Source organism: Aricia agestis, chromosome Z (assembly GCF_905147365.1).
Source record: "Aricia agestis chromosome Z, ilAriAges1.1, whole genome shotgun sequence".
Classification (NCBI taxonomy): Eukaryota; Metazoa; Arthropoda; class Insecta; order Lepidoptera; family Lycaenidae; genus Aricia; species Aricia agestis.
Genome location: NC_056428.1, coordinates 38,306,186 through 38,328,224, shown reverse-complemented (window position 1 = coordinate 38,328,224; position 22,039 = coordinate 38,306,186). Strand labels below are relative to the sequence as shown.

Below are 22,039 nucleotides of genomic sequence, written 5' to 3'. Positions count from 1 at the left end.
ATTATCGACAGATTAGGTATACCGTATAAGAAGGCGACGATGCTTTGATAAGAGTTTATCCGTTCAATAGCGTTATCAATTAATTATTGGTTGGTGATAATAAGTAATAAACTAATAACTAGACATCGGATTATATACACGATCAAAGTGCCGAAATATGCATGCAAATATGCACGAAAAATGGCCGAAATATGTACAATCAAAAGTCACTTATTATTATTAAAATGTATTAAATTTTCGAAGAGTTTTTCGGTGTTGCTGTTAATTTAGGCGCCAATTTTTATAATAATTCATCAAATTCAGGATTTTTTACTTCACATACAGCGGGGCTAAAATAGTCACATTTAGCAATTCCTAATTGTCAAAACTGTCAAAATGACAAATGTCAAATTAGTACAGAAATACAAAAATGAATTACAAGCAGAGTTGCATTTTGATGGCATTTTGAAATTTTAGAAAAATGAATCATAATATTATGATTCATATCATGATTCTTCAAAGCGACCATTTTAGCCCCGCAGCACCAATAAGAATTTTTTACCAAAATTTTCCGATTGCAATCTTAATGCCCATGGAAGTTTATTAAATCGTTAAGTACCTATTTTATTATTTTTTTTACTAATTTTGCCAACTAAAAAGAAACATTTTGTTTCTAGAAAAATATTGTACCTATCGGGTGTAGGTATTGCATTCTTTAAATAGGGATGGAGCCTATGGAGCCACATATTTGAAGTGTTTTGCTTTTGATCCATCGTACCTCTGTTTCGGGGCCTTGGTGTGTGTCATGAATCATGATAGCTAGTTTGGAGACTACGAGGGTATATAAGTACTGAAATATTATGCACTATGATCAACGAAAAATTGTCAAAAAATGCACTATCGCCTAAAAAGTGCCATTATGGCATTTGCATATGCAAATATGTAAATGCATATTCCGATGTCTACTAATAACCAATTGTAATTAGTACTAATTTAACATTTGTCAGTTTGAAAGTTTTGTCAATTCATTTGCTGAATTGATTGAAAGGAATTGCTAAAAGTGACCATTTTAGCCCCGCAGGGCGTAGAACAAAGTTTACTTAGAGTTCGCATCTTGGGACGTGTTTTCGAAGCCACCATGAACAGAACCCTTTATGCTCAAGTGCCCCTCGCGCTTGGCCGGATTTAGCTTTATGTTCTGCCTACATAATATATTGTAATTTGGAACAACAAACTTCGTAACAACTTCGCGACGCACCTCTTTACGTCAGATACTAAGTAAGGGTCAATTCAGACCGCAAAGCGACGCGTAGATGCATTTCTAAAATTGCATGGGTTTGGCAGATTCGCAAGACGTCTCCACGCACTTGATATCAGCTGTCAATTGAGTACAAATTTAGAAATGCACGTATGCGTCGCGTTGCGGTCTGATTTGACCCCTATACGTAGTTTTTCCCAAAGCATTGGATAAAGTTTCTTAAAGTTGCAGGTATCTTAGATAAGTAAAGTTGAAAAGATGAACAACTTCATAGTGATCTTTCAATTACACTTCTACACGTTCGTAGGGTCGACGAAAGTCGGTTAAAAACCAAAAGATATTGCAAAATATCCAAGTAACACCAGCTTTATTTTTTATTTTATTTCGGCCACTTGTTACTTGAAAAACAATATACAGTAGTCAGTAGATGGCTCGAATGTAAAACAGTGATGAAACAGGCTTTGTATTTTAAGAGACATTTTACAAGAAGACTTTAGTTCCGATTTAGCCTTCTCGCCAAAAAGCCGCGTTAAGTAAGCTCTTATCGTAAGTATAACTTTTTTACCAATGCTCATAGTTTTCAGCGAGGCGACGATACGACCCAGATATGAAAGTAAACTTTGGTACCACAAGTTTGTTTTGTGAAGAAACTTTCGAAACTCGATGGGATGACAATGTCACAATAGACAATACTACCAGTAGTTCGACTGCAAAGAAACGGACAGGTTTCAATATCTGTCAAATTCGTCGGGTTTCACTAGGATTATGAACGGAATGTGCCTCGCGCTGGCTGATATAATTTATTTTTAAGTATTTAAAACAAAGATTTCAAAATTGGATTCTGTCAATTTTAATCACATGTGCCAAAACACAAACAACAATACGACCAAAGAGGAACGCGTCCAGCGAATATGTCATAGTTTTAAATTCGTAGGTAACAAGTTAACAACCCTAGCGACGATTTTCGTCATAATACGTAAAATTAAAAAAATTCAACATCAGTTCTACGCATGTTCTACGTCGGTATACTCTATCATTCTGTCTACTCTGACAATGTCTGACAAGTGACAATTATTATCATGGGGTGGGTCCACATTGGATCATTTTCGCGTATCAGATCTTCGTCGCGTATCATCGAAATATTTGCTAGTGTGGACGCTAAATTCTCCATACTCTATCTGTCAAGTTAAGTGGTGAATAGCCTATCCGGCACTTATCAGGAAGTGGTGAAACATCGAACAGGCCCTTAGTGGTGTAACAAAACTGAGTGATCATACTTTAGGGTTTGTATATGTCCCTTTTTATAGAGTTCACTATGAAAGTCGCAGCGATGATATATAATATCATAGATAATAGCGCGATCTATACACACCCTAATGTACCATCGAGGAAATTGATTCCTAGGCAATTGACAGACCAGCATCATTAGGTTAAGTAATAATATTGTGATCTGTCGACTGGGTTTGACGTAACGCGACCAAACTATGTAGGTCCCCCATCTGCCTAGGAATCAACTTCTCTGATAGTATTATCACTTAGTTTTGTTACACCCTGTAGAGATGAAATAGCAACGCTAAAAGAGTAACGTTTTTACTTTTGTTTGGGCAATATCACGACGTTTAGGCACATTACAGTTGACACGTATAAATACAAAACACAATGTTGCTCTTTTAGAGCTGCTACTTTCACAGTGAACTGTATGTAAGTAACACATACAAACTGTATGTCGCAGCCGACTGGTTTAAATAGCCGTCCAATATATATATATATATATATATATATATATATATATATATATATTGAACGGCTATTTAAACCAGTCGGCTGCGACATACAGTTTGTATGTGTTACTTACATACAGTTCACTGTGAAAGTGAACTATTTTGGTCTTTCAGCGCTGCTACTTTCACAGTGAACTCTCTACAAGGAACACGTACACACCCTAAAGTATTATCACTTATTTTTGTTACACCCTGTATATCTCGGAATCGGCTCCAACGATTTTTATGAAATTGAGTATGTAGGGGGTTTCGGGGGCGATAAATCGATCTAGCTAGGAATCATTTCTAGAAAATGTCATTTTCATCGGATACCGAGCAAAGCTCGGTCAAACAGCTAGTTATCTATATGTGAAAGTGCATACTTCCGTCTGTTATCTTTTCACTAGCAGAAACAGCGGTGTAAGCGTAAAAAAATTGATAACATTTATCTTAACTTTAGACGTCTTTTAGACGTGGGAGAGCCATGCTTCGGCACGAATGGGTCGGCTCGACCGGAGAAATACCACGTACTCACAGAAAACAGGCGAGAAACAGCGCTTGCGCTGTGTTTCGCCGAGTGAGTGAGTTTACCGGAGGCCCAATCCCCTACCCTATTCCCTTCCCTACCCTCCCCTATTCCCTCCCCTTCCCATCCCTACCCTCCATTACTCTATTACCATATTCCCTCTTAAAAGGCCGGCAACGCACCTGCAGCTCTTCTAATGCTGCGGGTGTCCATGGGCGACGGAAGTTGCTTTCCATCAGGTGACCCGTTTGCTCGATTTCCCCCTTATTTCATTAAAAAAAACTGTACGGAATTGCATAATTCATCAAATATTATGTCCTTTGTACTTTATCCCAATTCCCAGTAGACGTTTACTTTCAGAATGTTTGTAGTAGACGATACAAAGTTTTGAAGCTGTTGCGTAGCTTTTATCACGGGTTTGGAGCGCGGCAAAACCGAATCAAGAAATTCTGTAACGATAAAAACCTAACATCGAAGTCTGGCAACGCACCAACGTTGCCAGACTTTGGCACGGAGTTTGTGTGCTTGCGACTAGACGTATGCAAATTAAAAGAAGCCCACGTAAGTTTATTTCATCGATTGTTAGATGCTCTAAACTACTAATTCAATAGAAATCAATGAAGTTTTCTCTCCTAGTGAAATCCTTCCTACCAATTTATTAAAGGCGAAAGTTTGTATGTATGGATGTCTGGATGTACGGAATATGGATTTATGTATGGATGTTTCTTACTCTTTCACGCATAAACTACTGAACGGATTTTAATGAAACTTTACAATAATAATAATAATACTAATAATACTCCCCACACCGGCTTCGGTGACGGTGGCCGGTTTCATTGAAACCAGACCAAGTACGCAGGAGTAATTTTATAGTGCCCAAGTGTGCGCAGTACCCAAGAGCACTCTCTATTCCTTTACTCTCATAACCAAGTGGGACGGAAGACCGACATGACCGGCGAGAGATCAGGCGCAGGACCGACTTTTTGCATGCCCATACGACGCATGGATCATCTTACTTGTCAGACAATCAGGTGATCAGCCTGCATTGTCCTAACCAAACTTGGAAATAATATGTTTCCAACGCGGGATTCGAACCCACGACCTCCGGAGTCGGGAGCGACGCTCTAACCACTAGACCCGGAGGCGTTGTTGTATTTACAATAATACACCACATCAGAATAACACATAGGCTACATTTTTTACCGACTTTCAAAAAGATGGAGGTGTTATGTTAGTTTTTTATGTTCAACGATTACTCCGCCGTTTGTGAATCGATTTTCAATTTCTGATTTTTGTATTAGTTTTCACTCCAATTTGGTACCATGTTCACAAAAGTGGTGACCTAAGGATGGGATCCATGATTAATCGAGGGAACTCCTCAAAATTTATATGGAAACATGTGCTGACTTCGGTTTCGTGAGAAGTATTCCGAGCATACGCTACCAACAACTAAGATTTTGGACCCAGTGACACCCACACATGGTTCGGAAGGTGCTGAGAGAACTCCTAACTCTTTATAGATACAAGTTTGGGAGTTTCGGCGTTATTTTAAGAACGGAAAGCATATTCTACTATGCGAATTACATTCATCATCACTATCGTAAACCATTATACTAGGTACGCGTCATCATATTATTATGACCCTATTATTGGTACTTTTCATAGTCTTTTAGATCGAGACTCGACTTTTTCAAGCGATTTAAAAAATTAAAGATATTGTTGTTTGAAAGTATATTATTTAAGCTTGGTGCAACGGTAGCAATTTGATCATGGGATCCATGAGGTAGGTAGCCCCCCCCCCCTCTTAGCTGTAATCCTGGGTATGCCCATGTGCCTATGAATCAACTTCTCTGATAGTACATTGTCAAAATAATATAACCTAACGTTACAAAGCGGATAATATAAAACTGTAACAAAGTTGTCTCCAAATACTTTTTTGGTGATATATTTTCGGTTACCGCCGAATCTGTGAATATAATTCCCGCCCGCCATAACGACAGTTAATGCATAAGCGATTTTCGACAATTTATTACCAATTCTAATAATATTATCCCGTCGTGCCCCTCCGGGCTAGTCCGAAAAAAGACGGACAAAAAACACGCGTCCTTGAAAGTAGACACTCCTGATAACCTAGTGGCTTATTTATTCTACACTCAGTTTCCATTAATTTGAAGATAGATGAAAACAAAGGAAAGAAGAGAAGTAATGTGTTAATTTTCTTAATATTGAGCGTATATGTAAATTGATAGCATTACAGCCTGAGATTTTCCAATCAATGATAAGCGGTATGCTCTGCTCTCTAATCTCTATGTCTATTCACAATGAGTTTTCTGCTACCACTTCTGGTCAAAAATGAAGATTGTAAAATGATTTTGATAGTGGGCGCGTAGACCTATAATAATATTGAACAATATCACGTATAGCGAAATATTATTGACCGTCTAGGGTTGATATTGAAATTTGCGCGCCTTCATAGACCAGTCAAGTTAGAAATTAAGGTTGCATAAATTCGCACCAAGCTGAAAATCAGTTAAATTTATTAAAAATTTAATTTGAAAGTTTACTATGATTCCCATAAGTGGAAAAAAACACCCAAACGACGATTAGAACTTTAACAACTTTTTGAATCGTTATAATTTTTCAAAAACGGTGGCTCATAGGGAAAAAATATTGAAAACCTTTTTGTAGATAATGTTATGACCTGTAGGAATGTTTAATGTGTAATTTGTTTCAAGTATTTTTATGAAAAACCTTACCGTTGCTATAAATCATGAAATACTAAATTTTTAGACCTTTGACGTTGGGTAAAAAAATCCATACAAGGAAACTAAGGCAGTCTTTCAAATATGCAATCAATATACATATTCTAAACAATATTAATATCGATGTTCAGCTTGGTGCGAATTTATGCAAACTCAAATGTCTAACTTGACTGGGCTATGGGTTGAATAAAATTAAAGCGTGATATTGACAATACAATTGCTCGGCTAGGCGGCCAGTTAGGTTTTTTAAACATATATTTCAATATATAGAACCTTACTCTTTTACGAAAAACAGAAAAGGGGCCCAAATAATTGCCATCAGTCTGGTAGACCTATACATAATATATTTCTGTTGCCATGCTGTCGCCTGTCGACGATGTCACTCAATTGAATTCAGGTCACCGCGCGCAAAAAAGTGATTCGAGCTTAGAACCCAGTGAAATTCCAGCCTGAAACTCTAAAACAATGTTACTCAATTGAATTCAGGTCGCCGCGCCCAATAATAGTGCTTCTAAATTTAGTTTGTTATTATTTTTAGCAATATTCCGCGAAAACAACTTCCACCTTTAAGTAAATATATAAATTAAGTAAATAATAAAACGATCACTGACCTTATTCCTCGAAATGTTTTTGTAATGAGCAAAATTAAAAAAAAATGAACAATCCCCATTACTGAAGACACACCACGCCGAAATTACATCGCGTTATATTGTATGCGTAGCGCATTGCAAGCATAATCACGCCGAACTTCAGCCGCGTATTTTCGGCATAGTGTGCTTGTCTAAGCTTACTTACAATGATTATTATATAAGCGCCGAAAAATCTTCACTAGCAGTAGAATCAGGTGCCGAAAAATTTATATTCTATAGTATTTAAGGTTCCGTACCCAAAGTATAACCATTAGAAAATCAAAATATCTAATATTATTGTAAAATGAAATTACTTGGATGTGTGCTCTATGTTTTCCCTTTCATACAAATATTGCATGCCCGATCGGGTATGTTGAATGAAACCAACAAATCTGTAACACCTTTGTAACACAGTTTTAATCAATAAATATTTCTTTGTCCTTTGTCTTTGTCTAAAGAGTAAAAATGGGACCCTATTATACTAAGACTTCGTTGTCAGTCCGTCTGTCTGTCTGTCTGTCTGTCTGTCTGTCTGTCTGTCTGTCTGTCTGTCTGTCTGTCTGTCTGTCTGTCTGTCTGTCTGTCTGTCTGTCTGTCTGTCTGTCTGTCTGTCTGTCTGTCTGTCTGTCTGTCTGTCTGTCTGTCTGTCTGTCTGTCTGTCTGTCTGTCTGTCTGTCTGTCTGTCTGTCTGTCTGTCTGTCTGTCTGTCTGTCTGTCTGTCTGTCTGTCTGTCTGTCTGTCTGTCTGTCTGTCTGTCTGTCTGTCTGTCTGTCTGTCTGTCTGTCTGTCTGTCTGTCTGTCTGTCTGTCTGTCTGTCTGTCTGTCTGTCTGTCTGTCTGTCTGTCTGTCTGTCTGTCTGTCTGTCTGTCTGTCTGTCTGTCTGTCTGTCTGTCTGTCTGTCTGTCTGTCTGTCTGTCTGTCTGTCTGTCTGTCTGTCTGTCTGTCTGTCTGTCTGTCTGTCTGTCTGTCTGTCTGTCTGTCTGTCTGTCTGTCTGTCTGTCTGTCTGTCTGTCTGTCTGTCTGTCTGTCTGTCTGTCTGTCTGTCTGTCTGTCTGTCTGTCTGTCTGTCTGTCTGTCTGTCTGTCTGTCTGTCTGTCTGTCTGTCTGTCTGTCTGTCTGTCTGTCTGTCTGTCTGTCTGTCTGTCTGTCTGTCTGTCTGTCTGTCTGTCTGTCTGTCTGTCTGTCTGTCTGTCTGTCTGTCTGTCTGTCTGTCTGTCTGTCTGTCTGTCTGTCTGTCTGTCTGTCTGTCTGTCTGTCTGTCTGTCTGTCTGTCTGTCTGTCTGTCTGTCTGTCTGTCTGTCTGTCTGTCTGTCTGTCTGTCTGTCTGTCTGTCTGTCTGTCTGTCTGTCTGTCTGTCTGTCTGTCTGTCTGTCTGTCTGTCTGTCTGTCTGTCTGTCTGTCTGTCTGTCTGTCTGTCTGTCTGTCTGTCTGTCTGTCTGTCTGTCTGTCTGTCTGTCTGTCTGTCTGTCTGTCTGTCTGTCTGTCTGTCTGTCTGTCTGTCTGTCTGTCTGTCTGTCTGTCTGTCTGTCTGTCTGTCTGTCTGTCTGTCTGTCTGTCTGTCTGTCTGTCTGTCTGTCTGTCTGTCTGTCTGTCTGTCTGTCTGTCTGTCTGTCTGTCTGTCTGTCTGTCTGTCTGTCTGTCTGTCTGTCTGTCTGTCTGTCTGTCTGTCTGTCTGTCTGTCTGTCTGTCTGTCTGTCTGTCTGTCTGTCTGTCTGTCTGTCTGTCTGTCTGTCTGTCTGTCTGTCTGTCTGTCTGTCTGTCTGTCTGTCTGTCTGTCTGTCTGTCTGTCTGTCTGTCTGTCTGTCTGTCTGTCTGTCTGTCTGTCTGTCTGTCTGTCTGTCTGTCTGTCTGTCTGTCTGTCTGTCTGTCTGTCTGTCTGTCTGTCTGTCTGTCTGTCTGTCTGTCTGTCTGTCTGTCTGTCTGTCTGTCTGTCTGTCTGTCTGTCTGTCTGTCTGTCTGTCTGTCTGTCTGTCTGTCTGTCTGTCTGTCTGTCTGTCTGTCTGTCTGTCTGTCTGCCTGTCTGTCATCAGGCTGTATCTCAAGAACCGCTACAGCTAGACTTCAGACATTTTTACAGATTGTGTACATATATCTGTTGCCGCTATAACAACCAATACTAAACACAAAAAAATATTAATATTTAAGGGGGCTCCCATACAACAAAACGTGTTTTTTTTGCCTTTTTGCTCAATATCAATAATGGCAACAGGTAGGCACTTAAAATTTTCACAAAGGCCTTAAATATATGTATACTTTGACAATTAATAATAATATTTAAATAAAAATTTAGGGGGTCCCATACAAAAGATACAATTTTTGGCCTATTTTTGCTCTATAACGGTACCCTTCGTGCGCGAGTCCGACTCGCACTTAGCCGATTTTATTAAATTTTCTCAATATGAGGTCATATTATAATCTTAAGGATCTTGTAATATGGCACTTGGATGACATTATAATGAGGGGCGTGGGTACGAAGCAGGTGTCTCTGAAAATGACACCGGGGCTAATTTTCATTTCAATTTGCATTACTGCCACAATATGCAATTCTATTATACTTATAGTACGGGAGCCCTAGAACATTCTTTTTATTACTATCAACCTAATTAAAACCTAAGATAAAATAAAACAGTCCATATTTTAGGACCATCAAGTCAAAGTATGAAATCCTTTCTATCACTTTCGAGATTTTTCGCAAATAAAAACGTTGTTTGTCTTATTAAAATGAAGCTACTCACAAAAAATTTGCTTGATAGTAATAAAAAAATGTTTTAGGGCTTCCGTACTCCCGTATTAGACCAAATAAGACACTATTTTTGTCTTGTAAGTGGTAGAGTGTATATATATCTATCAACGCACAGCCCAAACCACTGGACGGATCGGGCTGAAATTTGGCATGCAGGTAGATATTATGACGTGGGCATCCGCTAAGAAAGGATTTTGATCAATTCCACCTCCAAGGGGTTAAAATAGGGTATGAAAGTTTGTATATAATAATACTTCTTAACGCGAGCGAAGCCGCGGGCAAAAGCTCGTATTATATAAAACTCAAAGGTGACTGACTGACTGATTGACATAGTGATCTATCAACGCACAGCCCAAACTACTGGACGAATCGGGCTGGAATTTGGCATGTAGGTAGATGTTATAACGTAGGCATCCGCTAAGAAATTTTGATTTTGATTTTTGATTTTGATAAATTCCAACCCCATGGGGTTCAAATAGGGGATGAAAGTTTGTATATAATAATACTTCTTAACGCGAGCGAAGCCGCGGGCAAAAGTTCGTCTATCTATATAATTTTAAAATTTATATAACTTAAGATTTAAATATATAAATATAATCGTCCCTATTCTCATACTTCTAACTATAAGTACTTCCGCTTACATTAAGAGGATACACCAGGGGCTAGAGAAATGAAAAAAAAGCACGTGTAATATCTATAGCTGTCTCCCTTACCTCAAGCCTATACCGCAGAACGCAATAGAGACAACTGCAGAAAATCCAGAAAATCAACGATTCGTTGTCCCCTGATTCCTTCTCCAAAACTTAACCGATTTAAGTACTTTTTTCATTAAAGATTTAAAAAAGGCTTGAGCTGTGTTTCTATGTTTTGCTTTTTTTGTATAATCTAGCCAAATCTGTTTTCTGGACGTTTGAACACAGCGGAAAATCTGGCCATTTTTTTGGGTTTTAGAACGTTCATATCTTATTTAATAATTAAATTATGAAAAAAAATAAAACATAGGGACATCGTATTAGTGGCCGTAGATATTCAGGAAAAAAATTATAACTCTACTAGCATTATCCAGGGAAGAAACAGGGGACAACGTTTGTATGGAATAAAGGGCGGTGTGGACTCCTCTTAAAGTTCTCCAGTTAACACTTAAAGGTTGTCTGGAAGAAATCTCTTTTAGCGATAAGATCGCTTTTGCCTACTTATTATTTTAAGTACCTGGATGACCGAGCTTTGCTCGGTATAGCAAACACTCATTGACTTCGTGTTACTTAACAACGCCATCTGCTGGAATAGCTTTAGCTGTTGTTGTGTCGTTAAAGCAATTAGTTGCTCACAAAATAGTATTATTATTCGCCAATAGATGTCAGGAAGAGTCATATTTTTCAGTTTATCGATTATCGATAAAAGACGAATAAAAAGACATTTTCTAAAAATAATTCCTAGCTAGATCGATTTATCGCCCCCGAAACCCCCTATATACTAAATTTCATGAAAATCGTTGAAGCCGATTCCGAGATTCCAATTATATACAGGGTGCAATTTAACATTCCTGCCAAATTTGGATATATTGATCCTTGCTAAAAATAAAAATACACGTATTTCTTCTTTTATAATCACTCAGTACTAAAATTTTGAGAAATAGCCTCCGAAAGTTGTCCTACCAAACACCACAAAATATGGACACATGCGCGGCCCGGCCCCGCCCTGCCCTTCCATTGACATTCTTGCAGTGACGGATTAAGATTACTTGATGTCCTAAGCAATCCATGCCTGTGGGGCCCAGCTGCTGCATTCGAGAATCATCAATCAGCTGTTACGAAGACGAGGAAGGCTTTCTTGCTCGTACAGTCTCTGGGTTCCGCGTAAACTTTCGCCACTCAAAATGTAGCACCTCCACCTATGCCTCCACATTTCATAACACTCGGTCGTGGTTAGGGTACATTACAATTAGGTAACATAAGAATTTTAAACCTCTAAAATAAAGAAGACCAGCCAAGTACCCAATTATTGTATGAAATGCTTACTTTTTAATTTGGTAGGATAATAATAGTTAATAACTCCGTCGCAAAATAAGAGATGGCGCTTTCGCATCAGATTTTATCATAAATTGTACTAGATGTCACTACTGAGTTATTTGTGACTAAAATACATATGTAAATATAAAAAGTTTCAGAATCTTTTATGAAAATAGTATTTTAAAATAAAATATTTTCAATAAAAGTTACTGTGTTGTATTTTTGTAACATAACAACTATAATATTATTTTTCCTTCTGGTAACATCGATAAAAAATATCCCAACAAAAATGTCAAAGTCAATCAACCTTTTTGCTTTCGAGTGTGGTGCTAAAGAAGCATGTAAAACAGTGTGCTCTACAATTTGTCGAGTTTGGCTCGGACATTGTTGCTCGCCTGTCTTTCTTGCAAAAATTAGGGTAAGGGATAGTTCCCTTTGTGAGTGTGGGCTAGACGAAGGTACCTTGGATCATATATTTTTCTGTTGTCATAATTCCCATTGTTCCCTATATGATCTTCTCCCCGCAACCATTCCCCGTCCTATCAATTTTAAATCTGTGTTATGTTTTGTAAATACGTCATTTATTAAAGTGTTATGTACATTTATTGATACTAATAAAATAAAATAAAATAAAATACTAACCCTAAATGTTTGTGTTGTTTTAGATTCTCTCAACAGACTCATTCTATAAAAGTAGTACACCGTACACTTGTTTAAGCATTAGACCTTCTTCAACACAGAGTCATTGCCACTCACAGCTCACTCTGATATTGGCAACTCACCAAGGAGCCATTATTAAAAAGAAGAAGAGGAAGAGTGTGGTGCTATCTGTCATAGATATGCGTCTACGCTTTTTTCTTGCGGCTTACGAATTACGGAGAAATTTGTTTTGTTTCTGTGCATATTATGTCCGTCGAGTAGAGCCTCCGTTCCTCCGGTTTGTGTGTTTGTAAATTGTAAGTGCTGTGAGATTGCTCCTGTGCAAGAACTGAGATAGGACTCTTTGTACTTTGTAGAAGTGTTGAGTTCCTTTAAAATGTTTTGAAATAAAATAATGTTCTTGTAATAAATAAAATTTATAAAACTCTGTTGTTTTATTTTAATTTTAAATGTACATCTAATATTCTATAAATATTTAGGTACCTATAGTAATACTAAAATCCATAGTACCGCAATAAAGCGCCATCTGTAACTTTACGACGGTACTAGACCGAGCGAAAGTTACAGATGGCGCTTTATTGCGGTTTCCACAAAATAAAGAGAGTGAGGTCTCTATTCCAGTATATAATAAAGTATTCTGTGCGTGTTACTAAACGGTCGCCGGCGACCGACGCGGCGGGCCTCCCGCTTCCCTACCCCGCGCGTCACCCCCGCTTTACCCCTACGCATAACCGGTCTTTCGACTGGATATCAGCTGTGCGGCGCGAACTTATGAAGTGACCATTGTGCATCGATTTTTTTTGGGATAAAATATGTTATTGTAAAAAAATTAACACCCCATTTTTGTTGGTTTAATGGACTCACCTAATGATACCTAAGCCCCAAAAAAAATTTGGCAGGTAGGTTTAATTGCACCCTGTATACAGGGTGTAACAAAAATAAGTGATAATACTTTAGGGTGTGTACGTGTTCCTTGTAGAGAGTTCATTGTGAAAGTAGCAGCGCTGAAAGACCAAAATTTTTTTCACTTTTGTATGGGGAAACTCGTGACTTGTCGAAACTCGTGACTTGCCCATAAAAAAGTGAAAAAAAAAAATCGTCTTTCAGCGCTGCTACTTTCACAGTGAACTCTCTCTACAAGGAACACGTACACACCCTAAAGTATTATCACTTATTTTTGTTACACACTGTATATACAAGAATTGCTCGTTTAAAGATATAAGATAACTGTTTTTTTTGTTTGTTACGTGTATTTTTTTTTGTAATTATGAGCAATAAAGTGGTTTATTATTATAATTATAAGTGTGCCTTATATACCTAGATCTGTTTTTCGAGTGACGCAAATATTATGGCGATGCTAGTTCTGATAATGGCCAGGTACTAAAAGAGCCTGTAGGCATATCAGCGGTTTTTAATAAAGTTAAAATATTATGTTTTCTAGAAAATATTGCCGGCTGATATACTTTGTCATTGTGACACTATTGATTTACTAGCACTTAAGAGAAATTGTATTTTTTCATTATTGAAGTAAACTATAGGTCGTCGTATAACTACTAGTAATAAGTGTCCTATATTTTTCAGTAATAAAGTGTCCTACATTTTCACTAATAGCCAGGTATACACTCAACTTTTATATTGTGGATGGTGAGATTGCATGGTTGATTTTTTTTTTTAATTTTAATATATTTTTGTATTTTATTGGTAAACTTATTATTGGCTTGCAGTTTTTTAGAATAGTAAGTTATCCTATTAATTGAGCTTTCTAAATAAATAAAAAAAAAAATGCCCTTAATATTTTATACTGTGTGTTACCGTGTAATCGACTTATATTAGGTAAGAAGTTGGTAAAATGCAAAACCATCTTAGATTAAAATTTTATTCCAGTTTAGTCGAATCCGTCCTTAATCATAATATTATAACAACTTTTACACGTGGGAGAGCCATGCTTCGGCACGAATGGGCCAGCTCGACCGGAGAAATACCACGTTCGCCGAGTGAGTGAGTTTACCGGAGGCCCAATCCCCTATCCTATTCCCTTCCCTACCCTCCCCTATTCCCTTCCCATTCCCACCCTCCCCTATTACCCTATTCCCTCATAAAAGGCCGGCAACGCACTTGCAGCTCTTCTGATGCTGCGAGTGTCGATGGGCGACGGAAGTTGCTTTCCATCAGGTGACCCGTTTGCTCGTTTGCCCCCTTATTTCATTAAAAAAAAAACTTATGTCTGTAACCTCTTGCACTTAAGCTGCTGAGTCGATTTTGGTGAGTTCGGTACAAAGGCCATAGGATAGTTTTAGTTCTGGATACATACAGTGTAACATAATTTCTAAACGAGCGAAGTTGCGGGCAACATCTAGCTGAGAATATCGGTGCGAAAGACATAGAAACGCCCTTAATTATAGCTACTTATAGCGGGCGTATAAAACGCGACATGCCGACTCTAATGTACTTTCACACCGAGTTTATTGAGTCCGCGCGATTATGTTACATTCGTGAGCTACTGAAATTTTAATTGTAATGTGGTTTTGAATGGACTGCTTTATAATTTTACGCAAGAAAACTTAATGTCCCGGGTTCGGTGGTTTTAAGCGTCGGTACAGCGTTCGTTGAACTTCTTCGTGCTTAAGAGGGCGACTAACCCCAAAAATCAAATATCGTCCTTCTCTCTTCACACTCACGCCCGTCTTTCATATGACAGGTGAAAAAGAACGACGCGGATTCATCGCCAAATTAGTTTTTTCTCAATACGAGTAACTCGATAAATATACAACATTTTAAAAATCCGCTAGGTCGATCACTCAATGATAGAATTTTAAATAATGTGTTAAAATATTATCTTAGTTCAATGTGTCAAAACCGTGTATGGCAATGAATGAAAAATTCGTGAGAATTAGATGCATCTTTGTGATTTTTTTCTATCGAAAAAATTTTAAGATATCGTGTTTTTGCTCAGATCGAATTCTCGGAAATATAATGTAGTACCTAATTTAAGAAAATGAAATAATTCGGGGCTTATTTTCAAGTATGAAAACGAATTATAAAATCGACACTTTAGGGTTAGTCGCCCCCTTAAACCAAAGTCATACTGTACATAGATCGGCAGACTTATACAGACACACAAGTTTTAGATATGGATATAAAAAAAACTGGCCACGAGCGCTGGATTCGCGCACGAAGGGTTTTGTACCATTATAGTGCCAGAAATAGTTAAACTTTTTTGTTTGGGAATTGGGAGCCTGCCATGATTATAAAATAATTTTATTTTTAATTATGAAAGTACAAATTATACAATTAAGTACTACAAGATACTACGTGTAGCTGATCTATTATTGATATAGAGCAAATAAAGGTAAAAAAGACGATTGTGTAGGTAATAAATACACAATTTGTGAAAATTACAGCTTTCTAGCTATTACCGTTCTTGAGACCTGGAGACAGACAGATGGACAGACAGGGAAGTCTTAGTAATAGGGTCCCGTTTTTTAGGGTTCCGTAGTCAACAAGGAACCCTTATAGTTTCGGTCTGTCTGTCCGTCCGTCTGTCCATCCGTTCGTCTGTCTGTCCATGTTTTTGCTTAGAGACTATAGGACCTACAAAGCTGTAATTTGGCATGAACACATATTAATGATGCCGACAAAATGGTACATGAAATCTTAAAAATATTTTTTTTATGTTGCCTTCCCTACACAACAAGCGGGGATGAATTTTTTTTCGCGACCCTATCGTGTGGGAAGTCGTTGATTTTTAAAAAAGGTTTTTTAAAAATATTAGGAGTATTTATAGATCATTTTCCGATTTAGGGATCCGTTTGTAAAATATTAAGTTTTAAAGTGGAAAAAATCGTTAGAGTCCAGTCCTTCTACCAGCTAAACGGTTGCTTCTGGAAATGTGAAAAAATTCACGAGAGTAGGAAATATTATGCTGAATTTAAAAGGAAAACTATCACGGCTAAGAAGACTTCTTAAGTTTTTGAGTTATAGTCGATCAACTAAAAAAAATGTATTCGGCGTAGTATAAAGGAACTTTTCGTTCAAATTCCTTTGAACGTGACTGATATGATGTTGTTACTAGTGTAAAACACGTTATAAATGTCCATTCATTGACCATACAAAACTTATCAAAAACTAGCGGTACTACGGAACTCTATAATACGCGTAGCCCGACACGCACTTGGCCGGTTATTACTTTTTGGGTATAAAACCCTAAAAAATAAGCAGAACTCACGATGCGTTTTTCAATAAGGCTTCAACCGCAAGAGCGACAGGCGCAAGTGTTAATTCTTAAAAATACACGAATAATTTATCAAAATTATTTTAAGAGGGCGACTTAGCAAAAAATCAAACAAATTCCTTCTCAATATGCCAGGTGAGAGAAAGAAAAAAAATCGGCAAAGTGTGAGTTGGACTCGCGCACGAAAGGTACTGTTATAGAGCAAAAATAGTATGTTACATCTATGTACACGTTTTTATCGTTGGATCCAATCGAGTTAGCATTAAAACTATCTTTCCATCAAAAACAAATAACAATTTTTTGAACTTTATTTTAGGACATAACTCATGCATTTTGCCGCAATCGCGCGTTTTGTGAAACATGTGAAAGGCCCTAATGTAATTATTCCCTGTGGCTCATAATAAAAAAGCCTTTGAACACCTTTTACATTTATGGCGGTAGGAAAATATTAAAATACATTTTTCTTGCAGGTTTAAAGACGAGCCCGAGTCTCCTGTCTCGCTCGACTTTTCAGGTAAGTGCTTAAATTAATTAAATATTACGCTCCATTTTTAATTTATTATACTTCGAACCTTTTTGTACTTGGAAACTTTTTATACAGAAACCTTTCCATACTTAGAACCGTTTTATAGAATTTTCGCGAAGTACTTTTTATAGCATTTATACTAAGTACGAATAAAAACTAAGGAAACGTAACTCCCATACTATTGCCGTTTTGAATTTGGTTCCTTTCGAACTTTCATGTAACGTCAGCCTGATACCGCTCAAGGCCACCTAAATATTGCACATGTATTGAAATGTGTACCAGGTACACATTTTTGACAAGTATTGTAGAACATGTTTTTTGACGGAGTTACTTTTCCTCAGTTTCTAGGGTTCCGTACTCAAAGGGTAAAAACGGGACTTTATTACTGAGACTTCGATGTCTGTCTGTCTGTCCGTCTATCTCCAGACTGTAACTTAAGGTAATAGCTAGAGAGTTGAAATCACAGATTATATATTCCTGTTGCCGCTGTAACAAAAAATACTAAAAACAAAATAAATTAAATATTTAAGGTGGCCTAACATACAGCAAACGTGATTTTTCTAACATTTTTTGCTCGGTTTCAATGATGACAACAGGTAGGCACTTGAAAATTTCACAAAAGCCTTAATTATATGTGTACTTTAATAATTAATATTAATACTTATAAAAAAAAAATTAAGGGGGACTCCCATCCAAAAAACGCATTTTTTGGCCTATTTTTGCTCTATAACGGTACGGAACCCATCGTGAGCGAGTCCGACTCGCACTTGGCCGATTATTATTATTATTCGTAGCATTTACAATTAATAACTACTCTAATAAGTCACAACATAATATATTATGACTTATGACCAAGATTATACTTAGACCTACTGGGTTGCTACCCTTATTTATAATTATTATTTTATACGTCCTGACAATAAATATCCGGAATAGATATTAATAATATTAAGATATTATAATCAAAGATTACTTTTTTGTCTTTTCACTTTACGTACCTCTGACGAACGCAGCCTTTTTAAGTTCTCTAATACTAGAAATATTATCGATTCGAATAGTCTCTAGTCTCTACACTGTCAGTAGACAGTAAGACGCCTTTGAGAATATTTCTGATTATTTATTACTGATTATTTGTTCCTGCGCTATCGTTCTTTATTCATTCTCTTGCCCGATTGCTCACTACGGGAGTGAGCAATCGGAAAGAAAACGTCTTAGGTAGTGACACTACCTAAGACGCTTTCTTTATCTCTTATTCTTCCGCTTCTTTGTCTTATATCTTTAAACGAGCAATTCTTGTATATATATATAATTGGAATCTCGGAATCGGTTTCTACGGTTTTTAATAAAATGTAATTTTATTCGTATTTTATCGAATACCGAGCAAAGCTCGGTCAAACAGCTAGTACACATTAAACGAGTCGATCATCAGCTTCATAATATTATCGAATGCTTATGTCAATTCCATACATTTTGATCAGATATTATTATTATATAAAGAAGTGATAAAGAAAACGTCTTGGCTATAGGACCAGTCTGTAAGGACACTAATATAATTAATGATGATGATGATGTATTGTTTCGGTTCTTCCATTCAAAATAAATTAATTTTAGTAACAAAGTCAAAGATACTATTACCTAGCTACGAAACGGAATTTGTGAACTTTACATTTTCTTCTTAACTTGTACTTTGTAACAAGGTCAAGTGTCGCGAAGCTTCATGGTGTTAAATGTCAATATTGTTTAATTTTCCTTGGCGTAATAATAAATAGTATGGAGGTAGTTTTCTAATAAGCTGGGTTCAAGCACCAGGGACGGTAGAAAAACACGACTCCGGTTAAGGTAGACTGATCCTCTTGTTACGGTGTTGCTCCAGTGAGTTGCGAGATATAAATATCTTTACCGCATTAGGGCCTTTCCACACGACGTATTTTTTGCGCACTGACGACGCGCGTTTCTGATGCGCTCGTCTTCTGCGCGTTTTCATCGCATTTTGGCAGATATAAAGTTTCAAACGTGTCGGCTTCCTTCCGTTTGGTGAGCGTTCAACGTTTGTATCGATACAAACGAGCGTAAAAAAACGTCGTTTGGAAGGGCCCTAAGATTGTAAAAGAATGGTTTACTCAAAGTATGTTTAATTCTGACATCCGACTTTGTCCGCGTGGTATTTGTTATTTTTACGATTATAATCATTTTATCCCTCCTTAGTTTTGTAGCTGTAGTAACTACAGTTTTTTGAACAACCCCACTGGTTTTCAGTTTTCCGGCATTGAAAATACATAATTTCTAACTGGCTGTTAAGGTAATGGGGATAGAACAAACACTAGATATTTTTTAATGAAATTCCTACTTTAACTTTAACTACTTTAAGATTTCTTAGCAATTTCAATCTATGAATAAAACCCGCTCTTGCATAATCTATTTATTTAAGAACAAAAGCCAGTTCCTAGCGCCCATTAATTGATCTATTATGCATATTGTAAGTGATGGATAATCAAGACCAATATGAATAATATAGAATGTGGATTGATTTAACATGATTACTTGATCATTTACAATTCATAACTGAAACCCGTTACCAATATTATTGTTGCCAATAGAGCTTCAAATTATCGTTAGTTCTTCCATAAATCTTTACTTAACAAAAAACTGACTTCAAAATTGTACGTAATTGAGAATTAAAATTCCCTATCTCAAAAACTACTGAACCGATTTTGATGAAACTTGCAGCATTACTTAAATCGGTCTCGTAGTTCCGGAGATATTATTTGAACACAAACATAAAAACATACATACATAATTATAACACACTTTTGATTTGGAACATAATATTATATTTTGTTCAGACGCTGATATAGACCAACATATACGAAAACTGAGCAGTTCTGGAAATATTACGAGTACATACATATTACATACGCGTCAAATTGATAACCTCCTTTTTTGAAGTCGGTTAAAAAGACTTTTATAGATTTCGAATAGATTTAGTGATAACATGGTAGAGTCATTTATATTGGAATATTATATTATATCTTTCGTTGTAAAAATACCCTTATATAGAACACCAGAGCGATGCACCAGCCATTTCTCGATCTAATGCATATAAAAAGTAACACCTCAAAGGTTTTGCTTTTTATACGCACACGATACAGAATCAAAAATGTAATTTCCGTAACTCTGTTATATCTTTTTTACGATAGATATAATAATATAGTTTTTAGGTGAAAGCAGTTTTTTCACTTTTACGTGTTAGTTGTATTCTTTTCATTTTCGTTAAATATTTTTAATGAAAAAAATATAAATCTCAGGCTGAACAATGAACTTATTATTATCATGTGTACACTACTTTAAATGTTTGAGCACATTCTTTTATAATATTATTCATTGATGAATAGAAAAATAGGATAGAAATCTAAACACTAAAATACAAGACGATGATGATGATGATTTATATTATTTGTTTGCTTCTCTGGAACAATTGATTGATTTTAGGGTTTCGTACCCAAAGGGTAAAATCGGGACCCTATTACTAAGACTCCGCTGTCAGTCCGTCTGTCTGTTATAGCCAGGCTTCTGAAATTTTTTCAGATTGTGTATTTCTGTTGTCGCTATAACAACAAAAACTAAAAATGAAAGAAATTAAATATCTGAGGGGGCTTCCATACAACAAACGCAAATTTTTCGCCTTTTTTGCTCTATCTTCTCCTAACTCCAAATGAAAACGATATTAAATCGATCTAATAGACTTTTATTTAGCATAATGTCTAATTCACCCTACAATTCACCATTACATGCCTTTTTTTAATAGAATATCATAATTCATAGATTACATGACATAAAAATTTAAAGATTTAATTTCAATTCAGGTTAGGCAAGATACTTTAATTTTTAAGCAGATAATACGAGGCAATGCTGTAGTCGACATGTTTATTTTCCTAATTATTTATTAGGCTTTGGTCGAAGCGACCTCATTCGCGAAGAGCTGCTATTTTAAGAAACAATTTCCATCGTTACCATTCATATTTTGTTATGCAGCAATGAAATAGGTAGGATATTTTACCGCACTGTTTTACTTATTTATATATATAAAATTCTATTGTCACAATGTTTGTGCGCGAACTCCTCCAAAACAGCTCAACCGATTTTAATGAAACTTTGTTTGTACCATAGAGGAAATTGATTCTTAGGCAGTTAACAGACCAACGTCATTTGGTCGGATTATGTGAATTCAATGTCAATTCAATGTCTGTCGGCTGGGTTTGACGTAACGCGACCAAACTACGTACAGTACTCCTAAGTCAGTAATGCGCATGGAAATCTTCGCTAATTGTCGTAATCACGAAAACACCCGAAACTATGAAACTTGCATTTTGCACCTTGTTCAAAGGAAATAGAAGTAAATATCATATAGCCGGTGGCTGTCCGCTGTCGCCGGTCCATCGATAAGTGCCGGGAAGCCATCGCGGCGTTACCATGGTAACGTCCAAGCAACGTCAGGCGCATCTACGTCGCTGCAAAGCGCTGTTTTTCTTAAAGTTAAGTTAAAAACAGCGCTTGCAGCGACGTCTTCCGACGCTCGCAAAATACGACCGTCGCCGGTAAATCACGTAAACAATCGAAAGAATCGAAAAATCTAATTGAACATGATATCACATCTTATGGAAATACATATGAGCAAGCGATAGCGCGACTCTTGGCGCCATCAGTTATGAGTTTTGGAACTAACTTAATTTGAACAAATTTACGCATAAACACCCCGTTGCACCCCTTTTTCCAGTAAAAAAAGTGGCCTATGTCCTTTCTCAGGCTTTAGATTATCTGTGTACAAAATTTCATTACAATCGGTTCAGTAGTTTTGGCGCTGTTGTTTCTGATATCTAAGTTGGTAGCCGGTAGGTGTATATGAGATATAGAGCGCAAACTATTCCAAAGCAATCATGTTCATGAGGTCTTCGAAAT

General features: G+C 36.9%; 1 protein-coding gene across 1 annotated transcript in view; it reads left to right on the top strand.

Annotated features, from left to right (window-relative positions):
- LOC121739305 (ecdysone-induced protein 78C-like) overlaps nucleotides 1-22,039 on the top strand; it is an 86,155-nt gene that overhangs the window by 775 nt on the left and 63,341 nt on the right. Inside the window, exon 2 of the mRNA XM_042131684.1 lies at nucleotides 17,028-17,071. Coding sequence (XP_041987618.1) covers nucleotides 17,028-17,071 — 44 coding nt within the window. The remainder of the gene's footprint in view (nucleotides 1-17,027; nucleotides 17,072-22,039) is intronic.